The 27,620-nt window shown below is 42.4% G+C and overlaps 1 protein-coding gene across 3 annotated transcripts in view; it reads right to left on the bottom strand.

The window, feature by feature from the left end:
* SLC22A9 (solute carrier family 22 member 9) overlaps positions 1-27,620 on the bottom strand; it is a 57,639-nt gene continuing 30,019 nt past the window's right edge. Inside the window, exons 1-10 of one of the 3 annotated variants that reach the window (XM_028517509.2) lie at positions 20,666-21,094; positions 19,682-19,785; positions 13,004-13,158; positions 12,734-12,902; positions 10,865-10,988; positions 4,623-4,738; positions 3,892-4,106; positions 2,032-2,140; positions 1,182-1,385; positions 1-296 (exon numbers count right to left, since the gene is read on the bottom strand). In XM_028517509.2, the coding sequence (XP_028373310.1) occupies positions 236-296; positions 1,182-1,385; positions 2,032-2,140; positions 3,892-4,106; positions 4,623-4,738; positions 10,865-10,988; positions 12,734-12,902; positions 13,004-13,158; positions 19,682-19,785; positions 20,666-21,067 (1,659 nt within the window). In that variant the 5' untranslated portion in view covers positions 21,068-21,094 and the 3' untranslated portion in view covers positions 1-235. Of the gene's footprint in view, positions 297-1,181; positions 1,386-2,031; positions 2,141-3,891; positions 4,107-4,622; positions 4,739-10,864; positions 10,989-12,733; positions 12,903-13,003; positions 13,159-19,681; positions 19,786-20,665; positions 21,095-27,620 lie in introns of those variants that run through there. The other 2 variants (XM_036029617.1, XM_036029616.1) reach the window with 2 other exon arrangements.

Genomic DNA, 27,620 nt, shown 5'->3' with positions numbered 1-27,620 from the left:
AGGATGACACTCTGACCAACTGAGCCACATTGGCCAGGGCTCTGAGAACTTCTTATGATGATTAATCATAGGTATTCTATATATACTTGTTTTGTACTGCAATGGTAGATGAAATCCACTTTTTCATTATAGCTTTTTATTTACTTCTTTCCCAAAAGTTGCCTATATCAAAGGATGATCCCATTCCCCTCCCCTCTGTCTGGCCCTCTGATTAGCACTTCATTGCTGGAATTCCTTAAAACTGGGTCACTTTCACGTGGGTGTCTTCCTGTTTTCCTTTCCGTGAGCCTTTTCTCCTAGAACACAATGACACAGCAAACAAACACAATCTTTAAAAAACACACAGAAAAAGCATGTATGTTCTACATTCTGTAGAGAAGCTAATTCCTGACCCGCCAGCTTTGGTGGAAGCTGTGACGGCTGCCCTGAGGATCTGAGTGACCTCTGTGAAGGAAACCCCGAGCTCCCAGGGCGGGACTGGGAAGGCCACTCTGGCAGTCTCCGCTGTCACCTTTGGACACCAGAGCATGGCCCAAAGGGACTCGGAAAAGGCTAGGAAAGCATGCCACAGGTTCCTCAGAAATCCTTTCCAAGTCCTGGTCCTCTCAGCTACCAGTATTTACCACTCTTTGTCCTCTTTTCTCAACATTTCCACCCGCAGTGAGCACCTCGTGATCTGAAGGTGAAGGGCAGCACTCCTTCCCCAGAGACACACGGTCACCTGTGGGAGGGGCTCTGGCCCTGCCCTGGCCTCCCTCCAATTCCTCAGAGACCAGGGCACCCACAGACCTCCTGGAACCAGCAGTCCCAGGGAGCTCATGACACTCACTGGGCCAAGGGCAGCCAGGGCCTGAGGATAAGGTGCTGGTGTTCGGAGCTGTGCATGTTCATGAAACACCTTCTGTGGCCGGGGGCCGGGGGGGGTCACACAAGGGCACCGTCACCACTAAACCTACTGGTACGGGCTGGGCAGGGCTGGTCTGTGTGGCCTAGGAGCCTTGGCAGAGTCTGAAGTCACTACGGGAGGGATCACGCTGCAGCCCAACCAATGGCACTGACCACGTGGAAACGGTCTAGGTCTGCACCCGCCCAGAGGACGGTGGTCTCATTTCTGTTTCGCCCCCCTCCTCACAGACCTAGAGCACACAGCTCCCCCAAGGGACAGCCAGGGGGCTACTCACTCCTTTTCCACATCCTGGATGGAGTCAGGCAGAGGCTGATTCTTGGTTTCAGGAAGGAGGAAGACAATAAGGCTAGGGATGAAGCTGGCGACTGCATAGAGGATCCAGGGCAGGTGGGGAGAGTGCACGGTCAGGATCATCAGGAGGGGAGCCAGGGCTGCCCCCATATTACCGACAATCCCTATGATTCCTGAAGCTGTTGCCCTGGAGTGCAAAGGACAGTACAAAAATAATCTGGTTAAAATCCACACGTGTGATGTGTAATTTCTTATCTTGCTTTGATGATGGGATACAGCGCAGCAGTGTGATGCCACACTCTTGCTTTTGAAATGTTCTCTTATTTACCAACAAGAGTTTTCAAGTCCAAATGCATGAAGTATATTAAGACACAATTTGATTATTTTGAAAAGTACTGTTACTCATAACATCTACCATTAGTGCAACTCAGAAAATTATGTGAGATATTACATTAAAGCACTTAACCCAGTGCCTGACAAGTCAGTTTTAAATAAACTTGGCTTAAGAATTATTGTTGTGCCCTGGCTGGCATAGCTCAGTGGATTGAGCACGGGCTGGGAACCAAAAGTGTCCCAGGTTCGATTCCCAGCCAGGGTACATGCCTGGGTTGTGGGCCATAACCCCCAGCAACCGCACATTGATGTTTCTCTCTCTCTCTATCTCCCTCCCTTCCCTCTCTAAAAATAAGTAAATAAAATCTTTTAAAAAAAAAGAATTATTGTTGTCATTACAACTATGCTTTTGATAAGTCTTAGTTTTCTTCCTTTAAGAAGCATCCATTGGCTGGGAAAGGTCTGTTTTCACCCTGAAAGGGCATCTGTGAGTCCGGTACCTGATCACGGTGGGAAGTAATTCTATCGTGTGGGTCACAGCACTGGAGACAGCAGCCATACACATTCCTGTTCCCAAAGTTGCCAAAACCAGACGCACGGTCTGCATTTCTGAAGAGAGGAAAGTCAGTGACACTTAGGAAATCAGAAGTGAAGGAATTAGCATCCCCATGCTTACAAATGCAAAAGACCCTCATGGGGGTGTTTGCACCTATAGAAAACACATTGTACAGAAACTGCACAGAGACAGAAAACATGCAGCGTCTAATAAGCTGAGAAATGTGGCTTACCGACATGTTGTGGTTCACAGTGAATTAAAGGCTGTGCATTATTAGGTCTGGCTGGTGTGGCTCAGTGGATTGGGTTCTAGCCTACGAGCTGAAATGTTGCCGGTTTGATTCCCAGTCAGGGCACATGCCTGGGCTGCAGGCCAGGTCCCCAGGTGGGGGGCATGTGAGAGACAACCAGTTGACACATCTCTTGCACATGGATGTTTCTCTCCCTCTCTTTCTCCTTCCCTTCCCCTCTCTCTAAAAGTAAATAAATAAAGTTTTTTTAAAGGGTGCAAATTATTTCATCAATTTTCCTTACAGATCTGAGATTTCCCAGAAAAGGACAGGAAAAGGTGAGTCCCGCAGCTGCTTTCTTGCACTAATTCTGTTGTGTCTCATCTGCTTTTCACGTGAAACAGTCACGTGGGCAATGCTGAGGGGTGTTAAGACTCATCCACCTCCCCAAGAATTTAAAGCCTCCATGCATATGCCATATACACGGGGCTAATATTACAGAAGAAAACAATGAAAGGACAGGGCTCACATGTTAATGGACAATTCGGAGAGCGGCCAGACTTAGAATGATGTTAAAGAATCTAGATTAAGAACCTTCATAAGGGAAACAAGTGTCCGACTTTGAAAACCACTGGAGAAAGCTTTCAGAGAGAGTCAGCTTCTAGCCCATGGAAAAGGCGTCTCCTGAGAGCATTATGACACTGGGGCAGGGGGGCTCTGTTGTAAGGCAGCAAACTTGCATCATTGCTGACATTTGAGATGAGCGAAGCCCACCCGCCTGGGGTCCTGTAAGACACGCCACTGCACTGGGAGTTAGAGAAGCAAGGTGACCGCCTGGCTGGGTCTCCCTCTTCGTTACATCTGATCACTTCATTTCATCAAGTTGACTTTAGGGAGGCTTTGACTGCATGGGGCCTTGCTCCTACTATATCCTTCTCTTCCTGAAGACAAGGAATTTTTGTTTTCTTCGGGTCACAATGACACCTCTCAACCAGAGCTGCAGTTACCGTGACCGCACACGGATAATATGGAGGCATGAAATCAGGATATTCATTTTCCTCCCTTCTTTTTTAATATTTTTATATTTTTATTGTTTATCCTATTACATTTGTCTCCATTTTTTTCCCCTCGTGCCCCACTCCGGATAGCAATTTTCACTGAAGCCGCTGTCACAAGTGAGAGCCCAGACAGGGAAAATGACAGTACTGTGTCCTCACGCGGGCTACAATGACAAAGTCGCCTGGCCAATGCGCGATCACCCTAAGGTAAGTGGTCAGTTACTGTGCTGGAGAAACAGCCAGTAACACAATCCACAGCACCGGCCTCCAGGTACTTCCAGGATGAGATGGACACATCATATATCTGAGCCAACCTTAACTGACCTCTAATTCTTTTCCAAGCAATTTAGTGGCAGACCAGGTACTAAACCCCCAGATTGGTTTGGGGGGAATCCTTGAACCCAAAGTCCATTGCCTTCTGGCTTCAAATGAGTGCAACCAGTACGGTTCATGAGGAATGAAGGGAAGCATTTTTTTTTTTTTTTTTTTTGCTTTCCACCTCGTGCTCCTCTCTCACCTCGAGGCACAAACGTGACGGCCAGAACGGAGCTCCCCAGCAGGAGCAGGAAAAGCGCCTCACTTCCTCGCCGGCCCAGGCGATTCAGCGCCAGAAATGCAATGTAATTGGCTGGGAGGGAGACTGCCCCGAAGAGAACCTGGAACAGGAAAACATTGCTCCCCAGGTGCTGGAGGTGGAGAACCAGGCCATACAAGGGTAAGAAGATTGCAAACCTACGGTGAACAAAGATGAAAGACACATATTGTCGGTGGTAGGCGTTACAAAATACAGTGATATTGGCCCAGGCAGCCAGGGGTTGGTGATAAAGAATAAAGGCATAGATGGTTTAAAGGAATATTTCTTTGCAAGGCTTTTTAAGTGAACATAAAGCAATTATATGTTGATGGAGATCATAATTTTTCTTAGCTTTTCTGAGGGGTGGGAGGTTTTGCTGTGGAAGATACATAATGGGGACTTGTAGGGATTTAGAAGGTTTTTTCTATTTACATATAGAAATATTCATTGAGTTGTATACATGTACATGTGAGCGCTTTACTCAGTTAAAATGGAAACAGAAAGAAATTCAGCGCCAGAGTCTGCTCCACAACTGATGTTCTCAGCATCATCTCCAGTGCTGAGCCTGGCAGGGCGACGTGATGGTCTGCCCCATCGCACATTATGTCCTTCGAGATAAACAGACTCACGTGTCCGCTATTTTTAACACTCCTCCCGCGCGCCGTGAAGCCTACCTCGTGCAGCACAGGAGACACATCCTTTTACGCAAGTTGGGCGAGCGGAACAAGTCCAACACCAGCGGTTTGGTCTTGGCCGCCTCCAGCTCGTCCTGCATGGTGGCTCTCAAAACCTGCGACAACAACATCATCAACAAGAACAAGTGTTCAACTGTCACAACTCGGTGGGCATTGTGAGTCCCCCAACAGAGGACAAGATGGGCCACTTCCCTTTCTGTCTCCTGGATACTGAAGCCAGTGAAGATGCAGAGACGTGGCCCAAGAGAGAAACTGTGGACTTCTTGCGCCTTTCTGTGTCTGTCACAGGGTCTGTTACCAAGCAGTCATGGAATAAAACTGGAAGACGGGAGGGGAAAGGAGGAAAAAAGGATCTGGGGAGGAGGGTGGAAAGGGCAGGTGCAGGGGTGAATGCGCTTGGCACCTAACGATCTGAAATTCCAGAATCAGAAAGAAAACGTGTTGACTCAGAGAGCTCTGGGAAGATGTTTGCGAAGGGGAGCAGGGACAGAGGAAGTGGACACTTACTTTTTTAATTATAATTTATTAGTGCTGTTCAGATCACACACTTTCCTAATGCGGCGTAGGTGAGAAAACTGTGAATGTGTTGGGTGTAATAGAAACCTGCAGACTGTCCAGTAGAGAAATTTGCATCAGCTCTCATAGTTACCATGTCCCTCCAGTCACGTAAATATATCACATTTTCTTTACTTCATCCACCCTCCAAGGACATTTGGATTATTTCTGTATCTTGACCGTTGTGAGTAATGCTCAATTAACAGAGGTGATTTCTGTTCAGTGTCCAAACTGAAATCACCAATTACTTGGAGATTTAAAATGGAGAGAACTGTATGTCAGAATTTAAAGGATTTTGCCAAAAGTGGTACTGAAAGAAAGCTTTATAACCTTAAAGGCAGTGAAATTTGAAATGAAGGTAAATGAACACGTGTCCACTCAAAAAAGCAGAAAGGACATCAAAATAACACAAAGGGAAGTAAAGACACAATCAAAAGGATGAAATGGAAGAATAGTAACATTCACAAAACAGGAATATACTACATAAATATACCTTAAATCTCTTCCTTTGAGAAGACCAATAAAATACACTGACTTTTGACAAGTCTGATTAAGAAATAAAAATGATACAAATGAATATCATATAGAATTAAATAAATTACAAACATAAAAAGGATGATAAATTATGAGTAGTTACTATATATAATGATATAACAAAATTGAAAAATTAGATACAATGAATAATTAAGTAAAACCCAAATTTCTAAGATAAATAGAAAACAAATAGACTGTTACCTATAGAAAAAGTTGAAAAAGCATCCAGCTTTCTATTACTTAGAAAAACATCAGACCAAGAGAAATAGTCAAGGTATTGACCCAAGGTCCAAATAATATGAATTCTAATGACCATTCAAGGGAACATGTATTTCCTCTGTAATAAAAACTCTCTAGCAGGGGTGCCCAACCTGCAGCCTGGGGGCCACAGGAGGCCCAGGATGGCTATGAATGCAGCCCAACACAAAACTGTGAATTTACTTAAAACGTTGTGAGATGTTTTTGTGGTTACGTGTCACAGTGTCATGTAAAATAAACATGCACATGGACAAAAACTAGGGGGAGGGTGGTAATGGGAGGCAAGTGAGGAGGGTTGGGAGGGGGGCTGGATTGGGAGTAAACGGGAGAAAACTGTACTTGAACAATGATTAAAATAAAATAAAAAAATAAAAGAATAAAATAAAATAAACATGCACATGTTCTTCTTCCAGGGTGGCCCAAAGATGCCAAAAGGTAGGACACCCCTGGGAAGTATAAATGGAGATAGAAAACTTTCTAACTGACTAGCATAATACAGATATAAAAACATCAAAGATAACAAGGAGAAGGAAAATTATACTCTAATCTCATCAGGCAAACAGTAAAATCCTAAATAAAATATTAATAAGTGGAATTCAGTTATTTCTCTTTTCTTTTTAGGTTAATACACCATGACCAAGTGTTATTTTTCCTCGGGATAAAAGAGTAGTTTGAACATCAGTCATTATCAGACTAAAAATTCAGTCATTAACAAATTGTAGAATTGTTTCAATTAACAGAGTGTAGATTATAGAATGGTACCACATGTCTTGAAGTCAGGTGATAAAATTCAACATAGAATACTAAATTACAGTCACAGATTTTATTTCTTCTTCTGTCCAATAATTAGAAAACCAATAAAGAATTTTTTAGCATACTAAGACTCTAAGGAAAGTTTCCTACTGAATATTACCAACTAGCATTATACTCAGTGTTAAAATATATTATTGGAGTGAGGAAGGGAATAATAAAATCATATATAATATCGAATACTCAATAATATTGAATAATACTATATAACTAGCCAATAAATAAGAAAAGCAAAGCAATAAAGGTGTCAAGACTATAAAGGAAGAGACAAAACTATACTTATTTAAACAAACTATGATTAATCTAAAAATTTAAGAAAACCAACTCCTGGAGCTAAAAAATGAAACCAGCAAGGTGGATGTAAATTGAAACACATTCAACACCGTTGATCTAAAAGATGTATATTGATGTATGTTTTCCACATAGAAAACATGTCTACTTTTTAAAAAACTTACGGGAAAATTCCCCCAAAATTACCATACATTAATTCACAAGAAAAAGTACGTTTCCCATATTAGAGATATACCTCTTTTCTTATCATAATGCAATAAAACTAGACATGTGTAACAAAAGTAGCAATTAAGGAAATCCAGCCATTTGTAAGTTGAAAAAAGCTTTTCCACTAAGGCAAGACCAATATCAAGGAGCTTTTTCCCAAGTTTCCTTCTAAGAGTTTTACAGTGTTAGGTTTTCTATGTAAGTCTTTGAACAATTTTGAGTTAATTTTTAGAGTGGCATAAGACAGAAGTCTAGTTTCATTCCAGTTGTCCCAATGCCATTTACTGGAGAGACAATCTTTTCTGACATTGTGCTTTCTTGGTGCCCTTATAAAAATTAGTTGACCATATTATATATGCATGAATTTGTCCCCCAGGCTCTAGATGTTTTTATGCCAGAACCGTACTGTTTTGATTACTGCAGCTAGAAATCAGGAAGTCTGATGCCTCCAGTTTGACTCTCCTTACTCAGGATTGCTTTGTTATCCAGAGTGTTTTCAGCTTCCACACAAATTTTAGGACTGTTTTTTCTATTTCTGAGCAAAGTCCCATTGGAATTTTAATAGAGATTTCATAGAATCTGTAGATTGGTTTGGGTAGTGTGGGCATTTTTACAATATTAATTCTTCCTCCAAAACATGTGAGAGCTTTCCATTGCCTATGCCTTCTTTCATCAACATCTTGTGGTTGCAGTGCACAGATTTTTTTCACCTCCATGCTGAAATTATTACTATTTTATTGCACTTGATGCTATTGGTAATGGGATTGCTTTCTTCATTTCTTTCTCACGTAGTTGGGTGTTAGTGTGTAGATACACAAATGATTTTTGTATAGTTTTTCTCATGCATATTTATTGAATTTGTTTTCAGTTCTAGCAGGTGGCTTTTTGTGGTGGTGGTTTTGTTGAGTCTTTAGAATTTTCTATATATAAGATATCACCTACAGAAATTTTAGTTCTTGCTTTCTGATTTGGATGCTTTCAATTTTTTTTTCTTGCCTTATTCTATGGCTAGGACTTTAAGTACAATGTTGACTAGAAATGGCATGAGTGGGCATCCTTGTCTTAACATTTCATCATTGAGTAAGAGCATAGCTATGGGTTTGTGATAGCTTTTGCTATGTTGAGGCTTGCGTTTCATCACCTTGAATATTTCAAGCCACTCTCTTCTGGCCTGAAATGTTTCTGTTGAAAAAATCAGATAACAGTCTAATTGGTGCTGCCTTGTAAGTAACTACCTGCTTTTTCTGTTGCAGCTTTTAGGACTCTCTCCTTTAAGCCTTACCATTTTAATTATGATGTATTTCAGTATAGGCCTCTTTGGGTCCAACTTGTTTGGGACTTTCGGAGCTTCCTAGAGTTGTGTGTCTTTTTCCTTCACCAGATTAGGGAAGTTTTTGGTCATTATTTCTTCACATAGGTTCTTGATCCCTTGCTCGCTCTCTTCTCCTTTTGGTATTCCCAGGATGAAGACGTTGTTATGCTTCATGTTGGCCAAAATATTTCTTAAGCTCTCCTCGCTTTTTTAAAATTCTTTTTTCTTCTTGCTGCTCTGCCTGGGTGTTTTTTATCTACCTTGCCTTTCAAATCACTGATTTGATCCTCTGCTTCATCCAACCAACTGTTTATCCCTTCCAGAGTGTTATGTATTTCAGATATTGCATTCTTTATTTCTGACTGATCCTCTATTTTTTATGGTTTCTGTCTCTCTCTTTTCTTTTTGATGCTGTTGCGCATCCTTCTAAACATTACTCTGAACTCTATCTGATACATTGCTTGCCTCCATTTCATCTAGTTCTTCTGGAGCATTCTCTTCTTCAGTTTAGGGTCTGTTTCTTTGTCTTCCTCTCTTGGCTGCTTCTTTGTATTTCACACCTTAGTTCTTCAACTAATCAATCATATAGCCTCAAGCTGTGATCAGCTCAAGCACCATAGAGTGGGGCAGAGTAATTCCTGTGGATGAGGCTACTGCTTCCCCTAAGGTGATGCCGTTCAGAGAGCAGTGCTGTGTCTGAGAAGGATGGGTTCTGCTATATGGTGAAGGACTTGGCACAGAGATCCTGCAGATTGTTCTTTCAATTCTCTCCCCTGAGCCACCAACCCCAGACTCTCCTCAAGTGTCTCTAGGCCACTCTGCCCTCCCTCTGCCAGAGACCAGGGTACATGGCTGCAAACGAAATTTTGGGTGCTGGCCCTTTAAGAAGCTCTCTGCATCTCCAGCCATCTCTCCCTGGCAGACAGAAACCCTGCTGCTTTTCACAGCTTGATGTTATCTGGGTTCCCCTCCAGCTCTGGCACTATAGGCTGGAGAGACCAGCTTGAGGTTTAGACCCCACACTTCTCAGAGGAAACCCTCTGGCCACTGAAACATCCCTCTGGGAATTCAGAGGCCACCCACGGGAGCCCAGCCAGCCCTCTCTGCCTCCTCCGCACTCCCTACCAGTCTCATTGAGGTGGAGTGCTTCCTTCTGTCTGTCTGTGTTTATAAGGCTTCTCTCCAGCAAGTGTTCAGTTGATTATTCAGGATGATTTCTCTACAATTTAGTTGTAATTCCAGATTGGTCCTGGGAGGAGGTTAGTGTAGCTTCCGCTTACTCTTCCGCCTTGGATCCTAAAGCTTCTTCCCTCCCTGATTTAATACTTAACCCGACTTCAGTTTTGGCTTCCCAGGTTATAAACTTTTAGCCAATCAATATGGAAATATGCCTGATCAGTGCTTGAAAGATAATTGGTCTGATAGGCCCCCACCATTCCCCTTAGGGGAGCAATTTGCTTAAAACAATGCATTTTTTTCCTAATACTTTCCTTGATCTGCCTCCTTCTGTCTTTGAAAACCTATCATTTGTACATCCATTTGGAGGGCCTTTCTATTTGCTAGATGGGATGCAGCCTGATTTATAAATTATTCAATAAAGTTAATTATGTCTTTAAAATTTACTCAGTTGAATTTTTGTTATTTAACACAATCCACAGTAATACCTCCCTTCCTTATGTAGGGTAGAAAATGGGGAAAAAATATTTTCTGGGGCATTTCTTCTCTGTTTCACTCTTGATGCTTATAATAAGAATTACAGAATGTAAATGCCACTGAACAGGGGCGTGGTCACACTATTGTGATCACTGCACTCAGTAAACATAGTATGAATGAAAGTGGGTGTGAATGAACAAATAGGTGAACCTCTTATGCTCTATTCTGCATAATTACTAACCTTTTCTTTCAATGGTCTTACTACACCAACAAGGGCCATCAGAACACTAATTAGAAGGAGTTAATTAGTTTTGGTCAATTTCCTTTACCTAGTGAGTGTGAGACCAATTCTCAGCCTTTCCAATTGTTAATAATTAATGCCCTTTGCTCTTGAGTAAAATATCTATGATCAATCCTTTTGGCAACTACATATTCTTTAGCAATGCTGACCCAAACAATGATGACACCCATTGAGAATGAGGACAGGGAGGTAAGAAGACCCATAACCACTCCTGCCTTCCATTCTTCTTATGGATACTAACTAATGCAGGTGTCAGGTCATGTCCTCCCTGCACCCCACACACAGCTCTGCCCTCCTCACCTCCATGGTGAGGGCGTCTCCAACATCCTTTCTTCCATTCATGTATGCAGCTTTTCTGAGCTCCTTTAAGCCCTCCTCGGGTTTGTTGGTGATAATCAGCCACCGAGCAGACTCCACCAACCATCTGAATGGAGAACAGGATAGAGATGCAGTCAACTCTCTCTGGCCCATTTTCCCATAACCTTTGTCCAGAGATGCCTTTCCCCTCCAAACTAGCATCTACCACTTGTTCGATTACACCAAGAAATAGGAACTTACATTCTTTTGTGTTATAACTAGGATATGCAGTATACCCTGCATGCAGTATACCTTCACAGCTGTGAATACAGCTTGGACTCATGGCACCTCCCTTCTTGTTCAGATGCAGGTTCAACAGGCAGCTCATAAAGCTCGAGCATGAGGATTCTCGCTATCACAGACCTTTGCCAAGGTCCTTGTAAGGGCATAAGAAATGCCTATTCATAATGTATGTTTTTTTCCTGAAATAATTTATGTACAGTGAAAGCATCACACAGATGGGAATAACTCCTGCTCCTACCAGCGATGATGGGAACTGGCTGTGAAAGCAATTTATTTATTTATCCATATTTGCCTCAGTTTCCCCACCTATGTAATGAGGAACTAGTGCCACATACTTTAAGGATTGTTATGAGGGTAAAATGGCAAAGGAGGAGCTGACAGAGTACAACCTTCTCTCTTTATGAACTCATCGTGCTGTATTGTATTTTTAATCATTTCTCTTAAGTAGTCATTTCTACCCAAATAGAGCTCTTCCACTGAACAAGCCTTCTTAGGGGGAGGGGTATAACGGCCATTCTTAAGGCTTTTTAAAGAGGGGAAGCAAAGAGTGTGCATAAAACAAATGATAGAAATCATCTACTTTGACTTTAACTAAACTAGAGAAGCCATGCTGCTCTTTCCTTACATAGTTATGGAGTTGAATTTGCTTTCTCTTTCTTCCTCTGATAGCACCCATTAAAATAAATATTGTATTGCCCTAGCTGGGTGGCTCAGTCTGTTGGAGCATTATCAAGTACATGAAAAGGTTGAGGGTTCGATCCCCAATCAGGGAGGCAACCAATCAACGTTTCCCTCTCTCATTGATGTTCCTTTCTCTCTTTCTCCTCCTCCTCTCTGTCTAAAATCAATAAACATATACTCAGATGAGGATATATTGCCTTTATCTTCCTCATCAATAATTCTTTGCAAAACCAGATTATAACACATTCAAACACAGATTATAATGGAAGCTATCTCTTCATCAAATGTTTTTCACTGTAGTTAAAATATTGTCACAGCAATTCTGTTTCCACAATTACTGGTTAAAGCTTAATAGCAAGGATGAAAAGACACAGAAAAACTAAGAACTCCCAGGTGGGGATTCATTATTCTTCTCTGTCTTAAGAGTTTGTGGTTTCTAGCATATGAAAATAGAATGTTCCTAGTTAAATTGAAATTTCAAGTAAACAGGTCACTGTTTATTATAACTATGTCCCATGCACTATTGTAGACATACCTGAACTAAAAAATTATTTGTTGTTTATCTGGAATTTGAATATAATGGGATTTCCTCCATTTTATCCTGTAGCCAATAAAACTACAGAACTCAGTTAAGTAGAAATTCCACATAGACCATGACTACTTTTCAGTATAATTAAACCATCTTGCCATATTTAGAATACAACTTAACAAAACTATTTGTTGGTTATCCTAAATTCAACTTTAATTAGATATTGTCAGTTTTATCTGGCAATTCTATCTGTTCTGCTTTTCAAACACATCAAAACAGAACAGAATTTTCATATCTGGAATCCACATACATTCTCATTCCAGGATCCCACAAGGCCAAGAAAGAAGTAAGGCTCATACCTTGATATCACAAAGAAGACAAAGAATGGTACAGAGAGCACTAGCTGAAGAGTGTGCCAGTCTCGAAGGGCAAAAGCCAGGCCTCCCAAGATCATCTGTCCTAGACAACTGACAGAGATGGACACTATTATTGTCATGGCTTGGAATCGGGGCACTGTCCATTCCACAACTGAAAGAAAACATGAACAGAATTTTTACTTCAAACAAAGGGGAAATATCAAAGGCAAAGTAAAGGCTTGGAAAATGTCAAAGATACAAGTGTTGACTTACTGAGTGCAGAACAATTTGCCAGGATACTCATGGTAGGAACCCCAGCCAGGAAGCGTAAGGCACAATAAATGAAGAAGTTGGGAGCCACGGCTGCAAAGGTGTTAGTGAGGCCTATCTGGAGGAGACACCATCTGAACATCAACCTCTTCCCAAACCTGAGAAAGAGAGCTATAGGTTAGGCTACAAGAACAACAACAGCTATTGTAAAGACTAGCAAAAAGAAAGCACTTCTTAAAAATTATATGTTATTGATTACGCTATTACAGTTGTCCTGATTTTTTGCCCTTTGGCCCCCTCCACCCAGCACCCTCCTCTCCCTCAAGCAATCCTTCAGCCATTGTTCATGTGCATGGGTCATGCATATAAGTTCTTTGGTTATTCTATATCCTACACTGTACTTTACATCCCCATGGCTATTCTGTAACTACCTATTAGTACTTTTTAATCTCCTCACCTCTTCACCCATTCTCCCACACTTTCCTTCCATGTAGCAACCATTCTCTGTATCCACGATTCTGTCTCTGTTCTTCTTGTTTGCTTAGTTTGTTTTTTAGGTTTCATTGCTGATAAATATGTATTTATGTATTTTTTGCCAATTTTTTGTTCATAGTGTTGATCTTCTTTTTCTTACATAAGTCCATTTAACATTTCATATAATAATTGTTTGGTCACGATGAAGTCTTTTCATTTCATTTGTCTGGGAAGCTCTTTATCTACCCTTCAATTCTAAATGATACCTTTGCTGAATAGAGCAATCTTGGCTCTAGGTCCCTGCTTTTCATGACTTTGAATATGTCTTGCCAATCCCTTCTAGCCTGCAAAGTTTCTTTTGAGAAACCAGGTGACAGTTTTATGGGGACTCCCCTGTAGGTAACTAACTGCTTTTCTCCTCCTGCTTCTAAGATTCTCTCTTTATCTTTAACATTGGCATTTTTATTATGATGTATCTTGGAGTGGGCCTCTTCACATCCATCTTGTTTGGGACTCTATATGCTTTCTTGACTTGCATGTCTATTTCTTTTACCAAATTAAGGAAGTATTCTTTCACTACTTTTTCAGATAGATTTCCAATTTCTTGCTCTTTCTCTTTTCCTTCTGGCACTCACAAGGTGTGAATGTTGGATCTCTTGAAGTTGTCCCAGAGGCTCTTTACACTGCCCTCACTCTTTTGGATTCTTTTTTCTTCTTTTCATTCTAACTGGTCGGTTTTTGCTTCCTTATGTTCCAAATTGTTGATTTCATTCTCGGCTTCATTCACTCTACTGTTGTTTCTCTGTAAATTGCTCTTTATTTCAATTAGTGTATCCTTCATTTCTGATGGGATATTTTTTATGCTGCTGAGGTCCTCACTAAGTTTCTGGAGCGTTCATATAACAAGTGTTTTGAACTGTGCATCCAACAGATTGCTTATCTCCATTTCGCTTAGCTCTTTTTCTGGAGTTTTGATCTGTTCTTTCATTTGAGCCATGTTTCCCTGTCTCCTCATTTTGGCAGCCTGCCTGTGTTTGTTTCTAGGTATTAAGTCGAGCTGCTTTGACTCCATGTCTTGGTAATGTAACCCATGTAGTAGGTGTCCTGTAGAGCCCAATGGCACAACCTCCCCTATCACCCAAGCTGGGTACTCAAGGTGTGCTCTTTGTGTGGGCACCCTTCTCTTGTAGTTAAGCCCTGGCTGCTGTTGGAAGATCAATGGGAGGGAATTATCTAGGCCAGTCAGTTGCAAGGACTGGCTGTGACCACTTGCCACCACCCTCCACCCTCCATGGAAGATCAGCTGTGCAGGGACAGGGTTGTGGTGCTTTGCTGTAGTCTCCAGCTGTCCACTGGGTGCACTGGCCCTGGGGTTTCCCCGGGTTGTGAAGCCCAAGGTCAGCCTCATCTGTTGTCTTGCCTGGGACCACCCTGCCTGAGCTGTAAAGCAATCTGAGATGGTTGCTACTTGTGCTAGGCTTGGGGATTTCCAGACAAAGCCAACCTGTGAATATAGGCTGGCTGCTGCTGGTGCCAGGACTGGGCCTCAGTGAGGATAGTCAAAGAATTTATATGCATGACCCATGGACATGAACAATGGTGTGGGGATTGCCTGAGAGAGTGGGAGTTCTGGATGGAAGGGGACAAAGGGAGAAAAATCACGACAACTATAATAGTATAATAAATAAAAAATATTTTTAAAAGAATTAATTAATTCTTTTAAAAGATACCTGTACACTGGAATCTATAAGACATTGATGAAAGAAATTGAATAAAATATAAATAAATGGAAAAATATTCTGTGGTCATGGATTGGAATAATTAATACTACTTTGGGTAGTATGGATATTTTTTAAATATTCATATAATTTTGGATGGATAAAATAGCCATACTACCCAAAGTAATCTACAGATTCAATGCAATCTCTACCAAAATTCTAATGTCATTTTTCACAAAAATAGGAAAAAAACCTAAAATTTATATGGAATCACAAAAGATCATGAATAGCCAAAGCAACCTTGAGGGGGAAGAGAGCTGAATGCATCACACTTCCTCTTTTCCATCTATCTTACAATGTTATAATCATCAAAACTGTATGGTACTGGCATAAAACCAAACACCAAAACAATGGAACATAATAGAGAACCCACAAAGTAACCCATGCATATACAGCCAACTAATCTTTGACAAGGGAACCAAAATGCAAAAGGGGAAATAAGGTCTTCAGTAAATGTTGTTAGGAAAACTGGATCTCCAAATTCACAAGAGTGAAACTCAGCTCCTCTCTTACACCACTCACAAAAATTAACTCCAAATAGATTGAAGACTTAAATGTAAAACCCCTAGGGAAAAAAATGTAAACTCTTAGAAGAAAGCATAGAGGGACATATTCTTGACATTGGTCTTGGTAATTATTTTTTGGATAAAACACCAAAAGCACAGGCAGCAAAACCAAAAAAAATAAAAAAATAAAAAAAAGCACAGGCATTAAACCAGTGAGGCTACCTCAAACTTAAAAGCTTCTGCAGAGAAAAGAAAACAATCGACAAAATAAAAAGGCAACCTACAGAAGAGTAGAAAATATTTGCAAATTTCTGCAAAGAAGACATCCAATTGCCACAAGGTCCATAAAAAGATGCTCAACTAATCATCAGAGAAATGCAAATCAAAACCACAATGAGATAATGCCTCAAGTGTGTTAGGGCGGCTCTTACCAAGAAGACAAAAGATAACAAGTGTTGCTGTGGATGTAGAGAGAATGGAAGCATTGTACATTGCTGGTGTGGAAAGTAATTTGGCAAAACAATTATGGGAAACACTATGAAGTTTCCTCAAAAGTAAAAATAGAACTACCATATCTATGTAATCTATGTAATTAACCAATGTCACTCCTATAAATTTAAATTTTAAAAAAAGGAAAGCTACAGCCATATTTGGTCCAGCAATCCCACTTCTGGGTATCTGGAGGAAATTGAATTATTACCTTGAAGAGATATCTACATTCATTTCTTCATTGCAGCATTATTCACAGTAGCCAAGATATGGAAACAACCTAAGTATCTATTGATGAATGAATGTATAAAAAAGTGATACAAATAAATAAAATATTCCATTATCTTTCTGTCTATCTATATATCTATGTATCTATTTACCTAAATACAATGGAATAGTATTTGGCCTCCAAAAGAAGGAAATCTTATCTTTGGGACAATAAGGATGAACCTGGAGGGCATTATGCTAAGTGAAATAAGCCAGACAAAAAATAAAACAAATACAGTATGATTACACTAACCTAAAAACAAATGTCAAAGTCAAACTCATGGTAGTAGTGAACAGAATAGTGGTTGTCATTGGCTGGGGGATATAGGTCAAAAGTACAAACTTCAGAGATGAATAAATTCTGAGGATCTCAGGTGCAACATACTAACTATGGTTAATAATACTGTATTGTATACTTGAGATTTGCTAACAGAGTAGATCTCAAGTTTCTTATCTTTAAAAAGGCAACTACATCAGGTGATAGCTGTGTTCATTAACTTGATTGTGACTGTCATTTCACAGTGCATTTGTATGTGAAGTATTGTGTTGTACACTTCAAATATATACAACTATATATTGAATTGTATATAATTATATATTTAAAATATACTATATACATGCAGTTATAACTCAACTAAAAATATCGGTCTCTCTGCATTTTATCAGGATGTTGTCGAGGTGGCCTGAGTCACAGGACTGTGGTAAATGAATACTCTTGACGCCAAATTGCTTCCCAAATTACATTTGTTGTGATACAGTCATATCTCAGAGTTTTTAGCTGAACAACCATTGACATATTGCTAGTAGATGGTAAGCCCCCCTCAGTTGCCCCAAATCCCTCAGGGGAGACATGCTCAGTGGTAGCCACAGTTGTCTGTCTATATCAGAAGAGGCACTGCCATACACAGGACTCCACAGTCATACACTACATGCTGTGACAGCAGTTGCTGTTGGGTCAATAGCCTCACGTGGTTGCAGAAGTTACCTTTAGAAAGCTGTTTTGGACTTCCAGCCAAGATGGAGGAGTAGGTAGACACACTGTGCCTCCTCACACAACCAAAAGGGGGACAACAACAAATCAAAAAAAAATCAGAACCGCCAGAAATCGAACTGTATGGAAGTCCAACAACTAAGGAGTTAAAGAAACATTCATCCAGGTGGGTAGGAGGGGCAGAGACGGGCAGCTGGGGAGGAATGGACTAGCAGCAAGGCAACAGCTGGAGGAACAAGGCAGGCAAGGCAGCGGCTGGCAGACTGGGTGGTCCCACATTTGCATGTGGATAAACCAGGAGGAACAACTGGGGAGTGAGACAGACCATGCAACCCAGGTTTCCAGCATGGAGAAATAAAGCCTCAAATCCTCTGATTATAAAAATCTGTGGGGGTTGCAGTGGCTGGAGAAACTTCCAGCTTCACAGGTGAGTAGTTTGGAGAGAGCCACATGGTCCTAGAACATACACAAGTCCACCCACCCAGTAATCAGCACCAGAAGGGCCCAGTTTGCTTATGGGTAGTTGGGGAAGTGATAGAAAGCCAGTGGAGAGCTGAGCCAGTGGCATTGTTCACTCTCCAACCCCTCCCCCACACACAGCACCACAACATAGTGACGTGGTTTGCCCCACCCTGGTGAAAACCTAAGGCTCCATCTCTTACTATATAACAGGTGCACTGAGACCAAAAAATATATATATATATATGTCCCAAATGAAAGAACAGATCAAAGCTCCAGAAAAAATACAACTAAGTGACGAAGAGATAGCCAAACTATCAAATGTAGAGTTCGAAACACTGGTAATCAGGATGTTCACAGGAATGGTTGAGTATGGTCCCAAAATAGAAGAAAAGTGAAGGCTATGCATAATGAAATTATATATATAATACTGTTGTGTGTATATATATATACACACATATATATAATTGTATATATACATATACAATTTTATATATATAATACTGTTGGTTCCATATATATATATATGGAACCAACAGTAAAGGGAAGAAAACAGGGACTCAAATCAATGATTTGGACCAGAAGGAAAAAATAAACATTCAACCACAACAGAGTAAAGAAACAAGAATTCAAAACATTGAGGAGAAGCTTAGGAACCTCCAGGGCAACTGTAACCATTCCAACATCTAAAACATAGGGGTACCCAGAAGGAGAAGAGGAATATCAAGAAATTGACATCTTATTTGAAAACATAATAAAGGAAAACTTCCCTAACCTCGCAAAGGAAATAGACTTCCAGGAAGTCCAGGAAGCTCAGAGAGTCCCAAAGAAGTTGGATCCAAGGAAGCACACACCAAGGCACATTATAATTACATTAGCCGAGATTAAAGATAAGGAGAGAATCTTAAAAGCAGCAAGAGGAAAGGAGACAATTACCTACAAAGGAGTACCCAGAAGACAATCAGCTGATTTCTCAAAAGAAATCTTGCAGGCAAGAAGGGGCTGGAAAAAAGTATTCCAAGTCATGAAAGGCAAGGACCTACATCCAAGATTGCTCTATCCAGTAAAGCTGTCATTTACAATGGAAGGGCAGATAAAATGCTTCCCAGATAAGGTCAAGTTAAAGGAGTTCATCATCACCGAGCCTTGATGATATGAAATGTTAAAGGGGCTTATCTAAGAAAAAGAAGATCAAAACTATGACCAGTAAAATGACAACAAATTCACAGCTATTAACAACCAAACCTTAAAAAAAAAAAATGAACTAAGCAAACAACTAGAACAGGAACAGAACCACAGAAATGGAGATCACATGGAGGGTTATCAGTGGGGAGGGGGAGCGGGGAGAGAGGGGGAAAGATACAGAATAAGTAGCATAAATGGTAGTTACAAAATAGGGGGATGGTAAGAATAGTATAGCAAATGGACAAGCCAAAGAACTTATATGTACGCCCCACGGACATGAACTAAGCAGGGGGAGTGCTACTGGGAGATGGGGTACAGAGTAGAGGGGAGTAAAGGGGAGGACAAAGTGGGAGAACTCTAATAGTATAATCAATAAAATATATTTTTAAAAAAATTCTCAATTTGTGTTTCTAGACCCCTGGGGACCAAGGCAGCTCTAGGACAGTGTCACATGCAGTAAATGGGAGTGAACGATCCACAAGCTGCTAAAAACACTGGAGAGGAAAGAGAGCTGTGATCCAGCGACACTCACCTGTCTGATAAACGGCCATAGAGGATGCCTCCCACCAGCGCTCCCACCATGAACGAGAACTTGGCCACTGAGTTGAGGGACGCAGAGTCACACACCAGGTCCCACTGGAAGCGAAGGAAAGCGTCACAGCTCAGCTTCACAGCAGCTCACAGCCCCTCAGCAGAGACCCGACTAAAACAGCTTCAGTGACGTCCATGTTTCTTTACATCAGGAAGCTTCCTCCTCTCCAGCTGCTGCTGCTGCTGCTGCTGCTGCTGCTTTGCACTAACTAGCTGACCTTTATTATCCACATCTCAGCTCAAACCTAACTTCCTCCAGGAAGCCTCCTCTAGACCTGTTGGTTTTGTTAATGCCCACTTTTGCTCCATGCTAAGGGGTTATCAGCCGTGGCCACACAGCAGAATTGCGTAAGGAACTTTTTTTTAAAAAATGTGCTGATCTGGCTGGATTGCACCCCCAGACCTTCTCACAAGACTGCTCTGGACACAGGGGGGCGGGAGGGAGGGTTGTTTGTTGTTTGTTTCTTTTATCAGATTCCCAAATGTTTCTAATTTACAACCAAAGGCTGAACATTGTTGACCTTGCATAACATTTTTAATACCTTCTACAGGGTGGGGCAAATGTAGTTTACAATTGTGAGTATTTGAAACAGAGTTTATTCTTGTACTCTTATTTACTAGTTACGGTATTCTTTTCCATACAAACGACTGAAAACCTACTTTCGTCCCACCCTGTATATTACTTGCTTAAACTTGATCTCCCTCCGATTTAAAACACCAGGATATAGGAGAGGTCATGTCTATTTTTTAATTCATTAATCTTATTAGCAGTGGAGCAGCTTGACATTTCATGGAGAAGTAATCCATATCTGCTGAAAGCGAGAAGGATCTCCTACCTAGTGATGGAAGACAAAGCATGTTCATCCCTTGCGTTACCTCTCCACTCCCACACCGCGAACTCACAGCAGGTAAAGAGGCCTCTTACCTGCATCACGATGGTGGAGGAGAAGGCGCTCCGGTCGTACACCCAGCCATCCACACAGGGCTCCGTGGCCAGCTCGCTCGTGTTGGACAAGGTCCCATTCAGGTGAAGGAGCTGCCACTGGGGGTGGAGGAAGCGGCGACACTTCTCCGGCCTCAGGTCCGAGTCCAGTGGGATGGAGACTCTGAGGAGGGCGTCTTGCCCGAGGGTCCCAGTGCCGTTGGCAGAGACCGTGTCATTGTCCAGGATGTGGACCCAGCAGCGGTGACCGGGGACAAACGCGGTGAAGTTCTCCGACAGAAGAAGAGGGTACACCAAGAGGCAGGAGACGCAAAGGACAAGCGTCTGAAGGATCTGGAATCGGCCCAGGCCTCCGACTTCCTCCAGGAGTTTGTGAAAAGCCATGGAGGATGAGCAGGTGAGCCCTAGAGGAGACAAAATGTTTAGTGGATGTCCACACTGTTGCCTCGCTGGGCCCCGCCTCAGCCCCGCAGCAGCTCCATGTGGCGTTAGGGCCAGGTGAGCAGCCCTCTCCTCGAGGGTCGCAGAGGGAATTGTCTGGCTGCTGTGGAGCCAGACGTGATGCGTAACTCTGTGCAGAGCCTGCTGGTGAAAATTCCTGCGCTCAGCTGGGCTCCAAAGTAACGTCGGACTTTGCACCGCACATCCTTCGTAAACAATCTAAAACCACCTGGGGAGCGCAACTTTGCTGTGGGATCTCTGTTTGCATCTGCCTGTATGTTGTTGGATATCTATTAACTATGCTATGAATGTGTGATTTTTTCTACCTCCTGATGGTATTGCCAAAATTAGTGAAGAGCTCTATTTAATTGGCTCGAAGACAAGTGCTTGTATGAATGGACTATATTCTCCAGAATGTACAAACTAAGCCAGATGTTTTTCAAGTTTAGGTGATGTAGGATAATCGTCAGTAAATACACACTAGTTCAGTTTGTTGGTTTAATTCAAACAGGCACGTCTTTAGAGTTATCAAAATTAAATATAATGCAGACGTACAACTCTCATTCTACTTAGGTTTCTTTTTTTTTTTTAATATATTTTATTGATTATGCTATTACAGTTGTCCCATTTCCCCCTTCACTCCCCTCCACCCTGTGCCCCCTCTCCCACCCACATTCCCCCCCTTTAGTCCATGTCCATGTGTCATACTTATGAGTTCTTTAGCTTCTACATTTCCCGTACTATTCTTGCCCTCCCCCTATCTATTTTCAACCTACATTCTATGCTACTTATTCTCTATACCTTTTCCCCCTCTCTCCTCCTCTCACCCCTACTGCTAGCCCCCCCTTGTGCCCTCTATTTCTGTGGTTCTGTTCCTATTCTAGTTGTTTACTTAGTTTCTTTTGGTTTTGCTTTAGGTGTGGTTGTTAATAATTGTGAGTTTGCTGTCCTTTTACTATACATGTCTTTTCTTTATCTTCTTTTCTTAGATAAGTCCCTTTAGCATTTCATAAAGTAAGGGCTTGGTGATGATGAACTCCTTTAATTTGACCTTATCTGAAAAGCACTTTATCTGCCCTTCCATTCTAAATGAGAGCTTTGCTGGATAGAGCAATCTGGGATGTAGGTCCTTGTCTTTCATGACTTGGAATATTTCTTTCCAGCCCCTTCTTGCCTGTAAGGTCTCTTTTGAGAAATCAGCTGACAGTCTGATGGGAGCTCCTTTGTAGGTTACTGTCCCCTTATTTCTTGCTGCTTCTAGGATTCTCTCCTTCGTTTTTACCTTGGCTAATGTAATTATGATGTGCCTTGGTGTGTTTCTTCTTGGGTCCAGCTTCTTTGGGGCTCTCTGCACTCCTTGGATTTCTTGGAAGACTGTTCCCTTTGCCAGTTTGGGGAAGTTCTCCTTTATTATTTGTTCAAATAACTTTTCTACTTGTTGGTCCTCCCCTTCTGGTACCCCTATAATTCGGATGTTGGAACGTTTAAAGGTGTCCTTGATGGTCTTAAGCTTTTCTTCGATTTTTTGAATTCTTATTTCATCATGCTCTCCTGCTTGGTTGATTCTATCTTCCTTCTGGTCTACTGTGTTGTTTTGAGACTCAGATTCCTCCCTTTCACAATTGTCTCTCCTCCGTGTGTCTTCCTGCATCCCTTTTATGGTAATCTGCATTTTTTCATGTAATTTGGATCCAAAATCAACCAGTTCCGTGAGCTTTCTGATCACCAGTGTTTTGAACTGTGCATCTGATAGATTGGCTATTTCTTGGTCACTCAAAAGGATGAGTCCTGGGGGACTGATCTGTTCTGCTGGAAACATGTCTTATGTCTTTCCCTATCTCTCCTATTATTTTACTTATTTATTTATTTTTTTCTCCGGTCTGGTCGCTCTTGTTACGGTGGGGGGCAGAGCCTTAGGTGTTCACCGGGGCTGGGCGCCCCAGTCGCTAGCTTGTGACGTCATATGTGGGGGCAGGGGCAGGAGCGGGGACAGGAGGGATCAATGGCGACCCTTCCGTTCTCCTGGAGTCAGACACTTCCCTGGGCTTCTGGGCTGTGAGCTCTACCCTGGTCCACAATCGCTGCCCCACTGATTTCCCCAGCCGCTGCTTGCGTACTCAGGGATCACCGCTGCACCGCTGCGCTCTTGCGCCCCGGATTGCTGTCGCACCGATTTTGCGCCAAATTTCCCCCAACCTCCGTGCGCTTGCGACCCGCGCCAGCCCCGCACCCGCTCGCTCGGCTCGTCGTCCCCTACCAGTCTGGATGTACGGGTCTACTTCAACTTCTTGGCTGTCTGACTTCCATTTAGATAAATCCTCTGACAGTTCTGATATTATGACTGCAAATCATTGTTGTAAATTATTGTAGTTCTGTTCTTGGTTGTGCGAGGAGGTACGGTACGTCCACCTATTCCTCCATCTTGCCGGAAGTCCTACTTAGGTTTCTTAAAAATCAAACAAACTCACGTAATCTATGTTATAAAATTCGTCAGCAGGAAAAATAATGTTATGTTTAGTTGTTTCATGTCTCATGAAATTTTCATGAGAAATCTGTACATGATTATTAAATAAATAAATAGATGTAAGATAAATGTTTATGATAAAAATTTTAAGAATAATTATGCTTTATGGTACGTTTATTTAAAAATAGTTACCAAAAATTTTGGGGGGTAATTGAAACCTTAATGTTATACTGAGGTAAGTTAAATGATGGATAGTCACTTAATTATCTAGATCATTTCCAATTCAGATGAAATACTGAAACATTAATTACTGGATACAGGTCTACCCACTTTTAGCTCCCTTCTACAGATATTTGGGTTTATTATTAAATATGCTTTGTGCCACAGTGAAAAATTACTGAGGAAGAATATACTTCTAGAAATTATAAGATATATTTATAAATTTCCCAAATCCACAGAACGCTAATGTAACAGCCCCCAGTTGCTCATTTCTTAGTTTTCGCTAGGAATGAAGGAATCTGAGGGTTAAGAATTCTAATCCACATATGTAATTAGAATGAACTCTAAATACCCAGGATAAAAGAAAACAATGTATAAAAAGTAGATAAGAAACATAAAGTGGTTTGGAGGGAGGGAATGGTACGAAAGATATGTTTTTTTTGTTAAGTGGGGAGAAAAAGTAATTTTGTCCTAAAGCAGAATGACCAGCTGTTCCAGAATGAGAAACGGAAACAAAGAAACAAAACAGAACAAAGCACGAATGGATATTTTTAAAAGTTGTAGAATGTTTGCGTAAAAGGAATCTTGGGGAAGAAATTTTATGTGTGGTAAAGGTGGCTGAGACCAAAATGGACTGAAGTTTTAAAGCATGACATTTAGTGTCAGAAGGACACTGGTCCAAAGTTACACTTTCCTTCATTCTCTGTCAAAGGACAATTTGTTTTTGACTATTTGGTCTGCTCTTGTTAACAGATTGTGAAGAATTTTCTTTCAGCTTTTTAAATAATCTACCTGGAAAGGAAAGATTTTATGTCTTATCAAAGTACTTTACTGTCCTTCAAATCGTCTTTATCAGGTTTTTGATTAGGTAAGGAAACTCAGGCTTCTCGATATTAAATGAGCTACATTTTGCTCACAACTATGTAAACTTCTGTATTTGACTTTAAAATCTATTGTCGAAATGAAACAAAATAATATAAAGTCTTCCATTTGTACTTCTTTTAAATAGATACATATTATTTCATAATTATCTGTGATTCTGTTGTGGAAAATCCACCCACACATGGGGAGATAACGAAGCACAAACTTTATTACCCGGGGGGGGGGGGGGCTCAGAGGAGAATCCCAAATCCTGAGCCCAAAAAGGCTGGGTTAGGGGTCCTTTTTATATACCAGTTACACAGGCAGAAAGGGAGAGGGACCAGCTGCTGAAAGCAAACATTCAGAAGCAGGGGCAAGGTTAGTGACCTTGAGATAATGTTACTTAGCAACTCTGCTAGCTGGCTCCTTACCTAAAAATAACTTTTACTCAGCTTTTGTCCCGACAAAACTTGCAAGTGTTACAGAGAGCAGTTTCTTTTCCTGCCACATTCCCCCCTTTGATGCTATAAGGTGTTTTATCCCTTTTAGCATCACTAACACCTGGCTATAAGGCTGAGGTCCTTGGGAGGGTTACAACCGCTGATACTGGTGTTGGTACCACTGGAGTGCTAGCACTGTGGCGGCTGCCCTGTGAGTCACTGTGGCCCTAGGTGTTGGACTAAGGTCTGGAGGATGCAGGATCCTATATGCCTGACACCTCCGGGTCTGGTACTTTATGGTCCTGGATGTTACTCCAGTCCGGTATACCTTCCCTCCCCAAGTGCAGAGGGATTGCTGTAACTGAACGCAACCCAATGGCATGTCAGTGGAGGAGCTGAAAGCTGACCCTGGGAGATAGTAAGAGACCACTTTACTGCTGAGCATAATCCTATGCCTGGGGGTATTACATTTGCAGGCTGGGGCTGAGACAGGGGTCGCATTTGTTAAGCAAAGCATACAAAAATCCAAATACAGAGATCAAACAGAGACAAACTATTTCTAGGGTGACCCACTTTGCAGGGATTCCATTCCTCAGGGGCCACAGTCACTAGTCCAATTGTCAATGCTCCTGCGAAGGTGCCAATTAAAGTCAGGTACCCTGCGGAACAACGGTCTATTCCTTGGCATCTTTTTTTACTGGTTGGCGTCCTTCAGTGTCTTAGTGTGGGTTTTGGCACAGGCCTAGTCCTCGGGTTTTCCGGATCTGCTCTGTCTTGACCCAGCTGTAGTAGATCCAAGGGGTGACTCCTGCAGCAGTAAGTTTGTTCAGGGCAGTCCAGTTTTCTGGTCTGCATACTTGGCGACTTTTCTGCCCTTAACCATATAGCTGCTTCCATCCATGCAGTGGGTGACATCAATATCAGATTGGGCCAGGGGCTGGTCCTGGAGGTCTAGCCAGCTGGCGTGGACTTCTTTAGTTACTCTAAGACAGTCATGGTCCAGCTCTCCAAGTTCTGCCGGTAAGCAGGTGGCTGGATTGACTTGTTTCATGGTCTTAACATGCACCCTCGGGTTTTTCTTGGAGGATGCCCTGGTATTGAGTCAGTCTGGGGTTCGACAGCCACTTATGCCCCTTTCAAGAGGATTATGGCAGCAGTGACTGCCCTCAGATGAGGTGGCCAGCCGGTGGCGTCATGGTCCGACAGGCTAGGTCAGGACCCAAGGGCTACCTTGTCTCTCTTGTGGGCATACAGATTAAAAGGCCGCCCCGGCTTTGACAGTCCAAGGGCAGGAACATTACTGAGGCACCTCTTAGTATTTTGGAAAGCTTTCTCTTAATGTCCAGACCCTTCAAAGCCTGGTAATAGGGCTGAGTTCCACAGCCGCAGGGTGCAGGCTGGCTTTTCCTCAGGAGAACGAGAATTTTTCTTAGAAATCAGACAAGGTTCTGGAGGGCATTGGCAACTCTGCCATTTTCTGTCCTTGCTCCTGATTACACCGTGAGTACTTCCAGCAAGCCTGGTTGCTGAGCTCTGCACCTGGCGACATTGCCAGAGCCCTAAGGGAGCTTGCAGGCCACTGGGGCAGGCGAACCCGACGGAGCAACATGAAGGGCCATGACAGAGGACTGTGCAGACATCTGTAGGGGCACTTCAGATACACAGCGCGTGCCCTCCCAGCACCGTTCCTGGGATAGGGCCACCAGGAGGAGGTTGTCCATGTACTGCAGAATCGTCAGGTCCGTCCCCCCTTAGCGAGGGGTTTCCTGCTAAGGTTCCCCAAATAGGGTTGGGGAGTTTTTAAACCCCTGGGGCAGTCTAGTCCAGGTTAACTGAGTCTCGACCGCTGTGTGCGGATCTTTTTATTCAAAGGCAAAAATGAGTTGGCTGGAAGGTGCCACAGGAATGCAGGAGAAGGCATCCTTCAGATTAAGGCAGGTAAACCACGTTGCTGTTGGGGGAAGCTGGCTTGGGAGGGTGTACAGGTTTGGGACCACTGGATGGCGGCTGTTGGCTGCTTTGTAGATAGCCCACAGATCCTGGACAGGCCGGTACCCACTCCCATCTGGCTGCTATCATGGGTCTGGGCAGGTGTGGCCCCATGTTATAGAGCCAATCTTCTTCAAGCTACCACTCAGGGGACCTGCCTCCCTGTCACATCCTGGGCAGGGGAGTCTTTTTTATCTCCCTGGCCCAGAGCATGGTCACAGCCATTTAGCATATCCAAGTGACCAGCCGAAAGCTATAGGCATGTTAAATGACCATGACATGGGTCAACTGCAAAGCTGGTGCTGTATAAAACAGCCCCGCATATTTTGCTCTGTGTGTCCCTCCCCCAACTTACACATGTGGGGAAGGGGTGAAGACATCTTAAAATTTCCTGGACACCTTGAGTTCTGGACCCCGTCCCAAATGCCCACTCGGCCCCCCCCCCCCAACCTTGGCTGCACCTTGTAACAATTTTTCATTTTAGATATATACCCACTTTAAATTCTTTTAAAGGACAATGGAC

The sequence above is a fragment of the Phyllostomus discolor genome, chromosome 6 (genome assembly GCF_004126475.2).
Source record: "Phyllostomus discolor isolate MPI-MPIP mPhyDis1 chromosome 6, mPhyDis1.pri.v3, whole genome shotgun sequence".
In the NCBI taxonomy this organism is placed as follows: domain Eukaryota; kingdom Metazoa; phylum Chordata; class Mammalia; order Chiroptera; family Phyllostomidae; genus Phyllostomus; species Phyllostomus discolor.
This window is presented reverse-complemented; position numbering and strand designations above follow the sequence as displayed.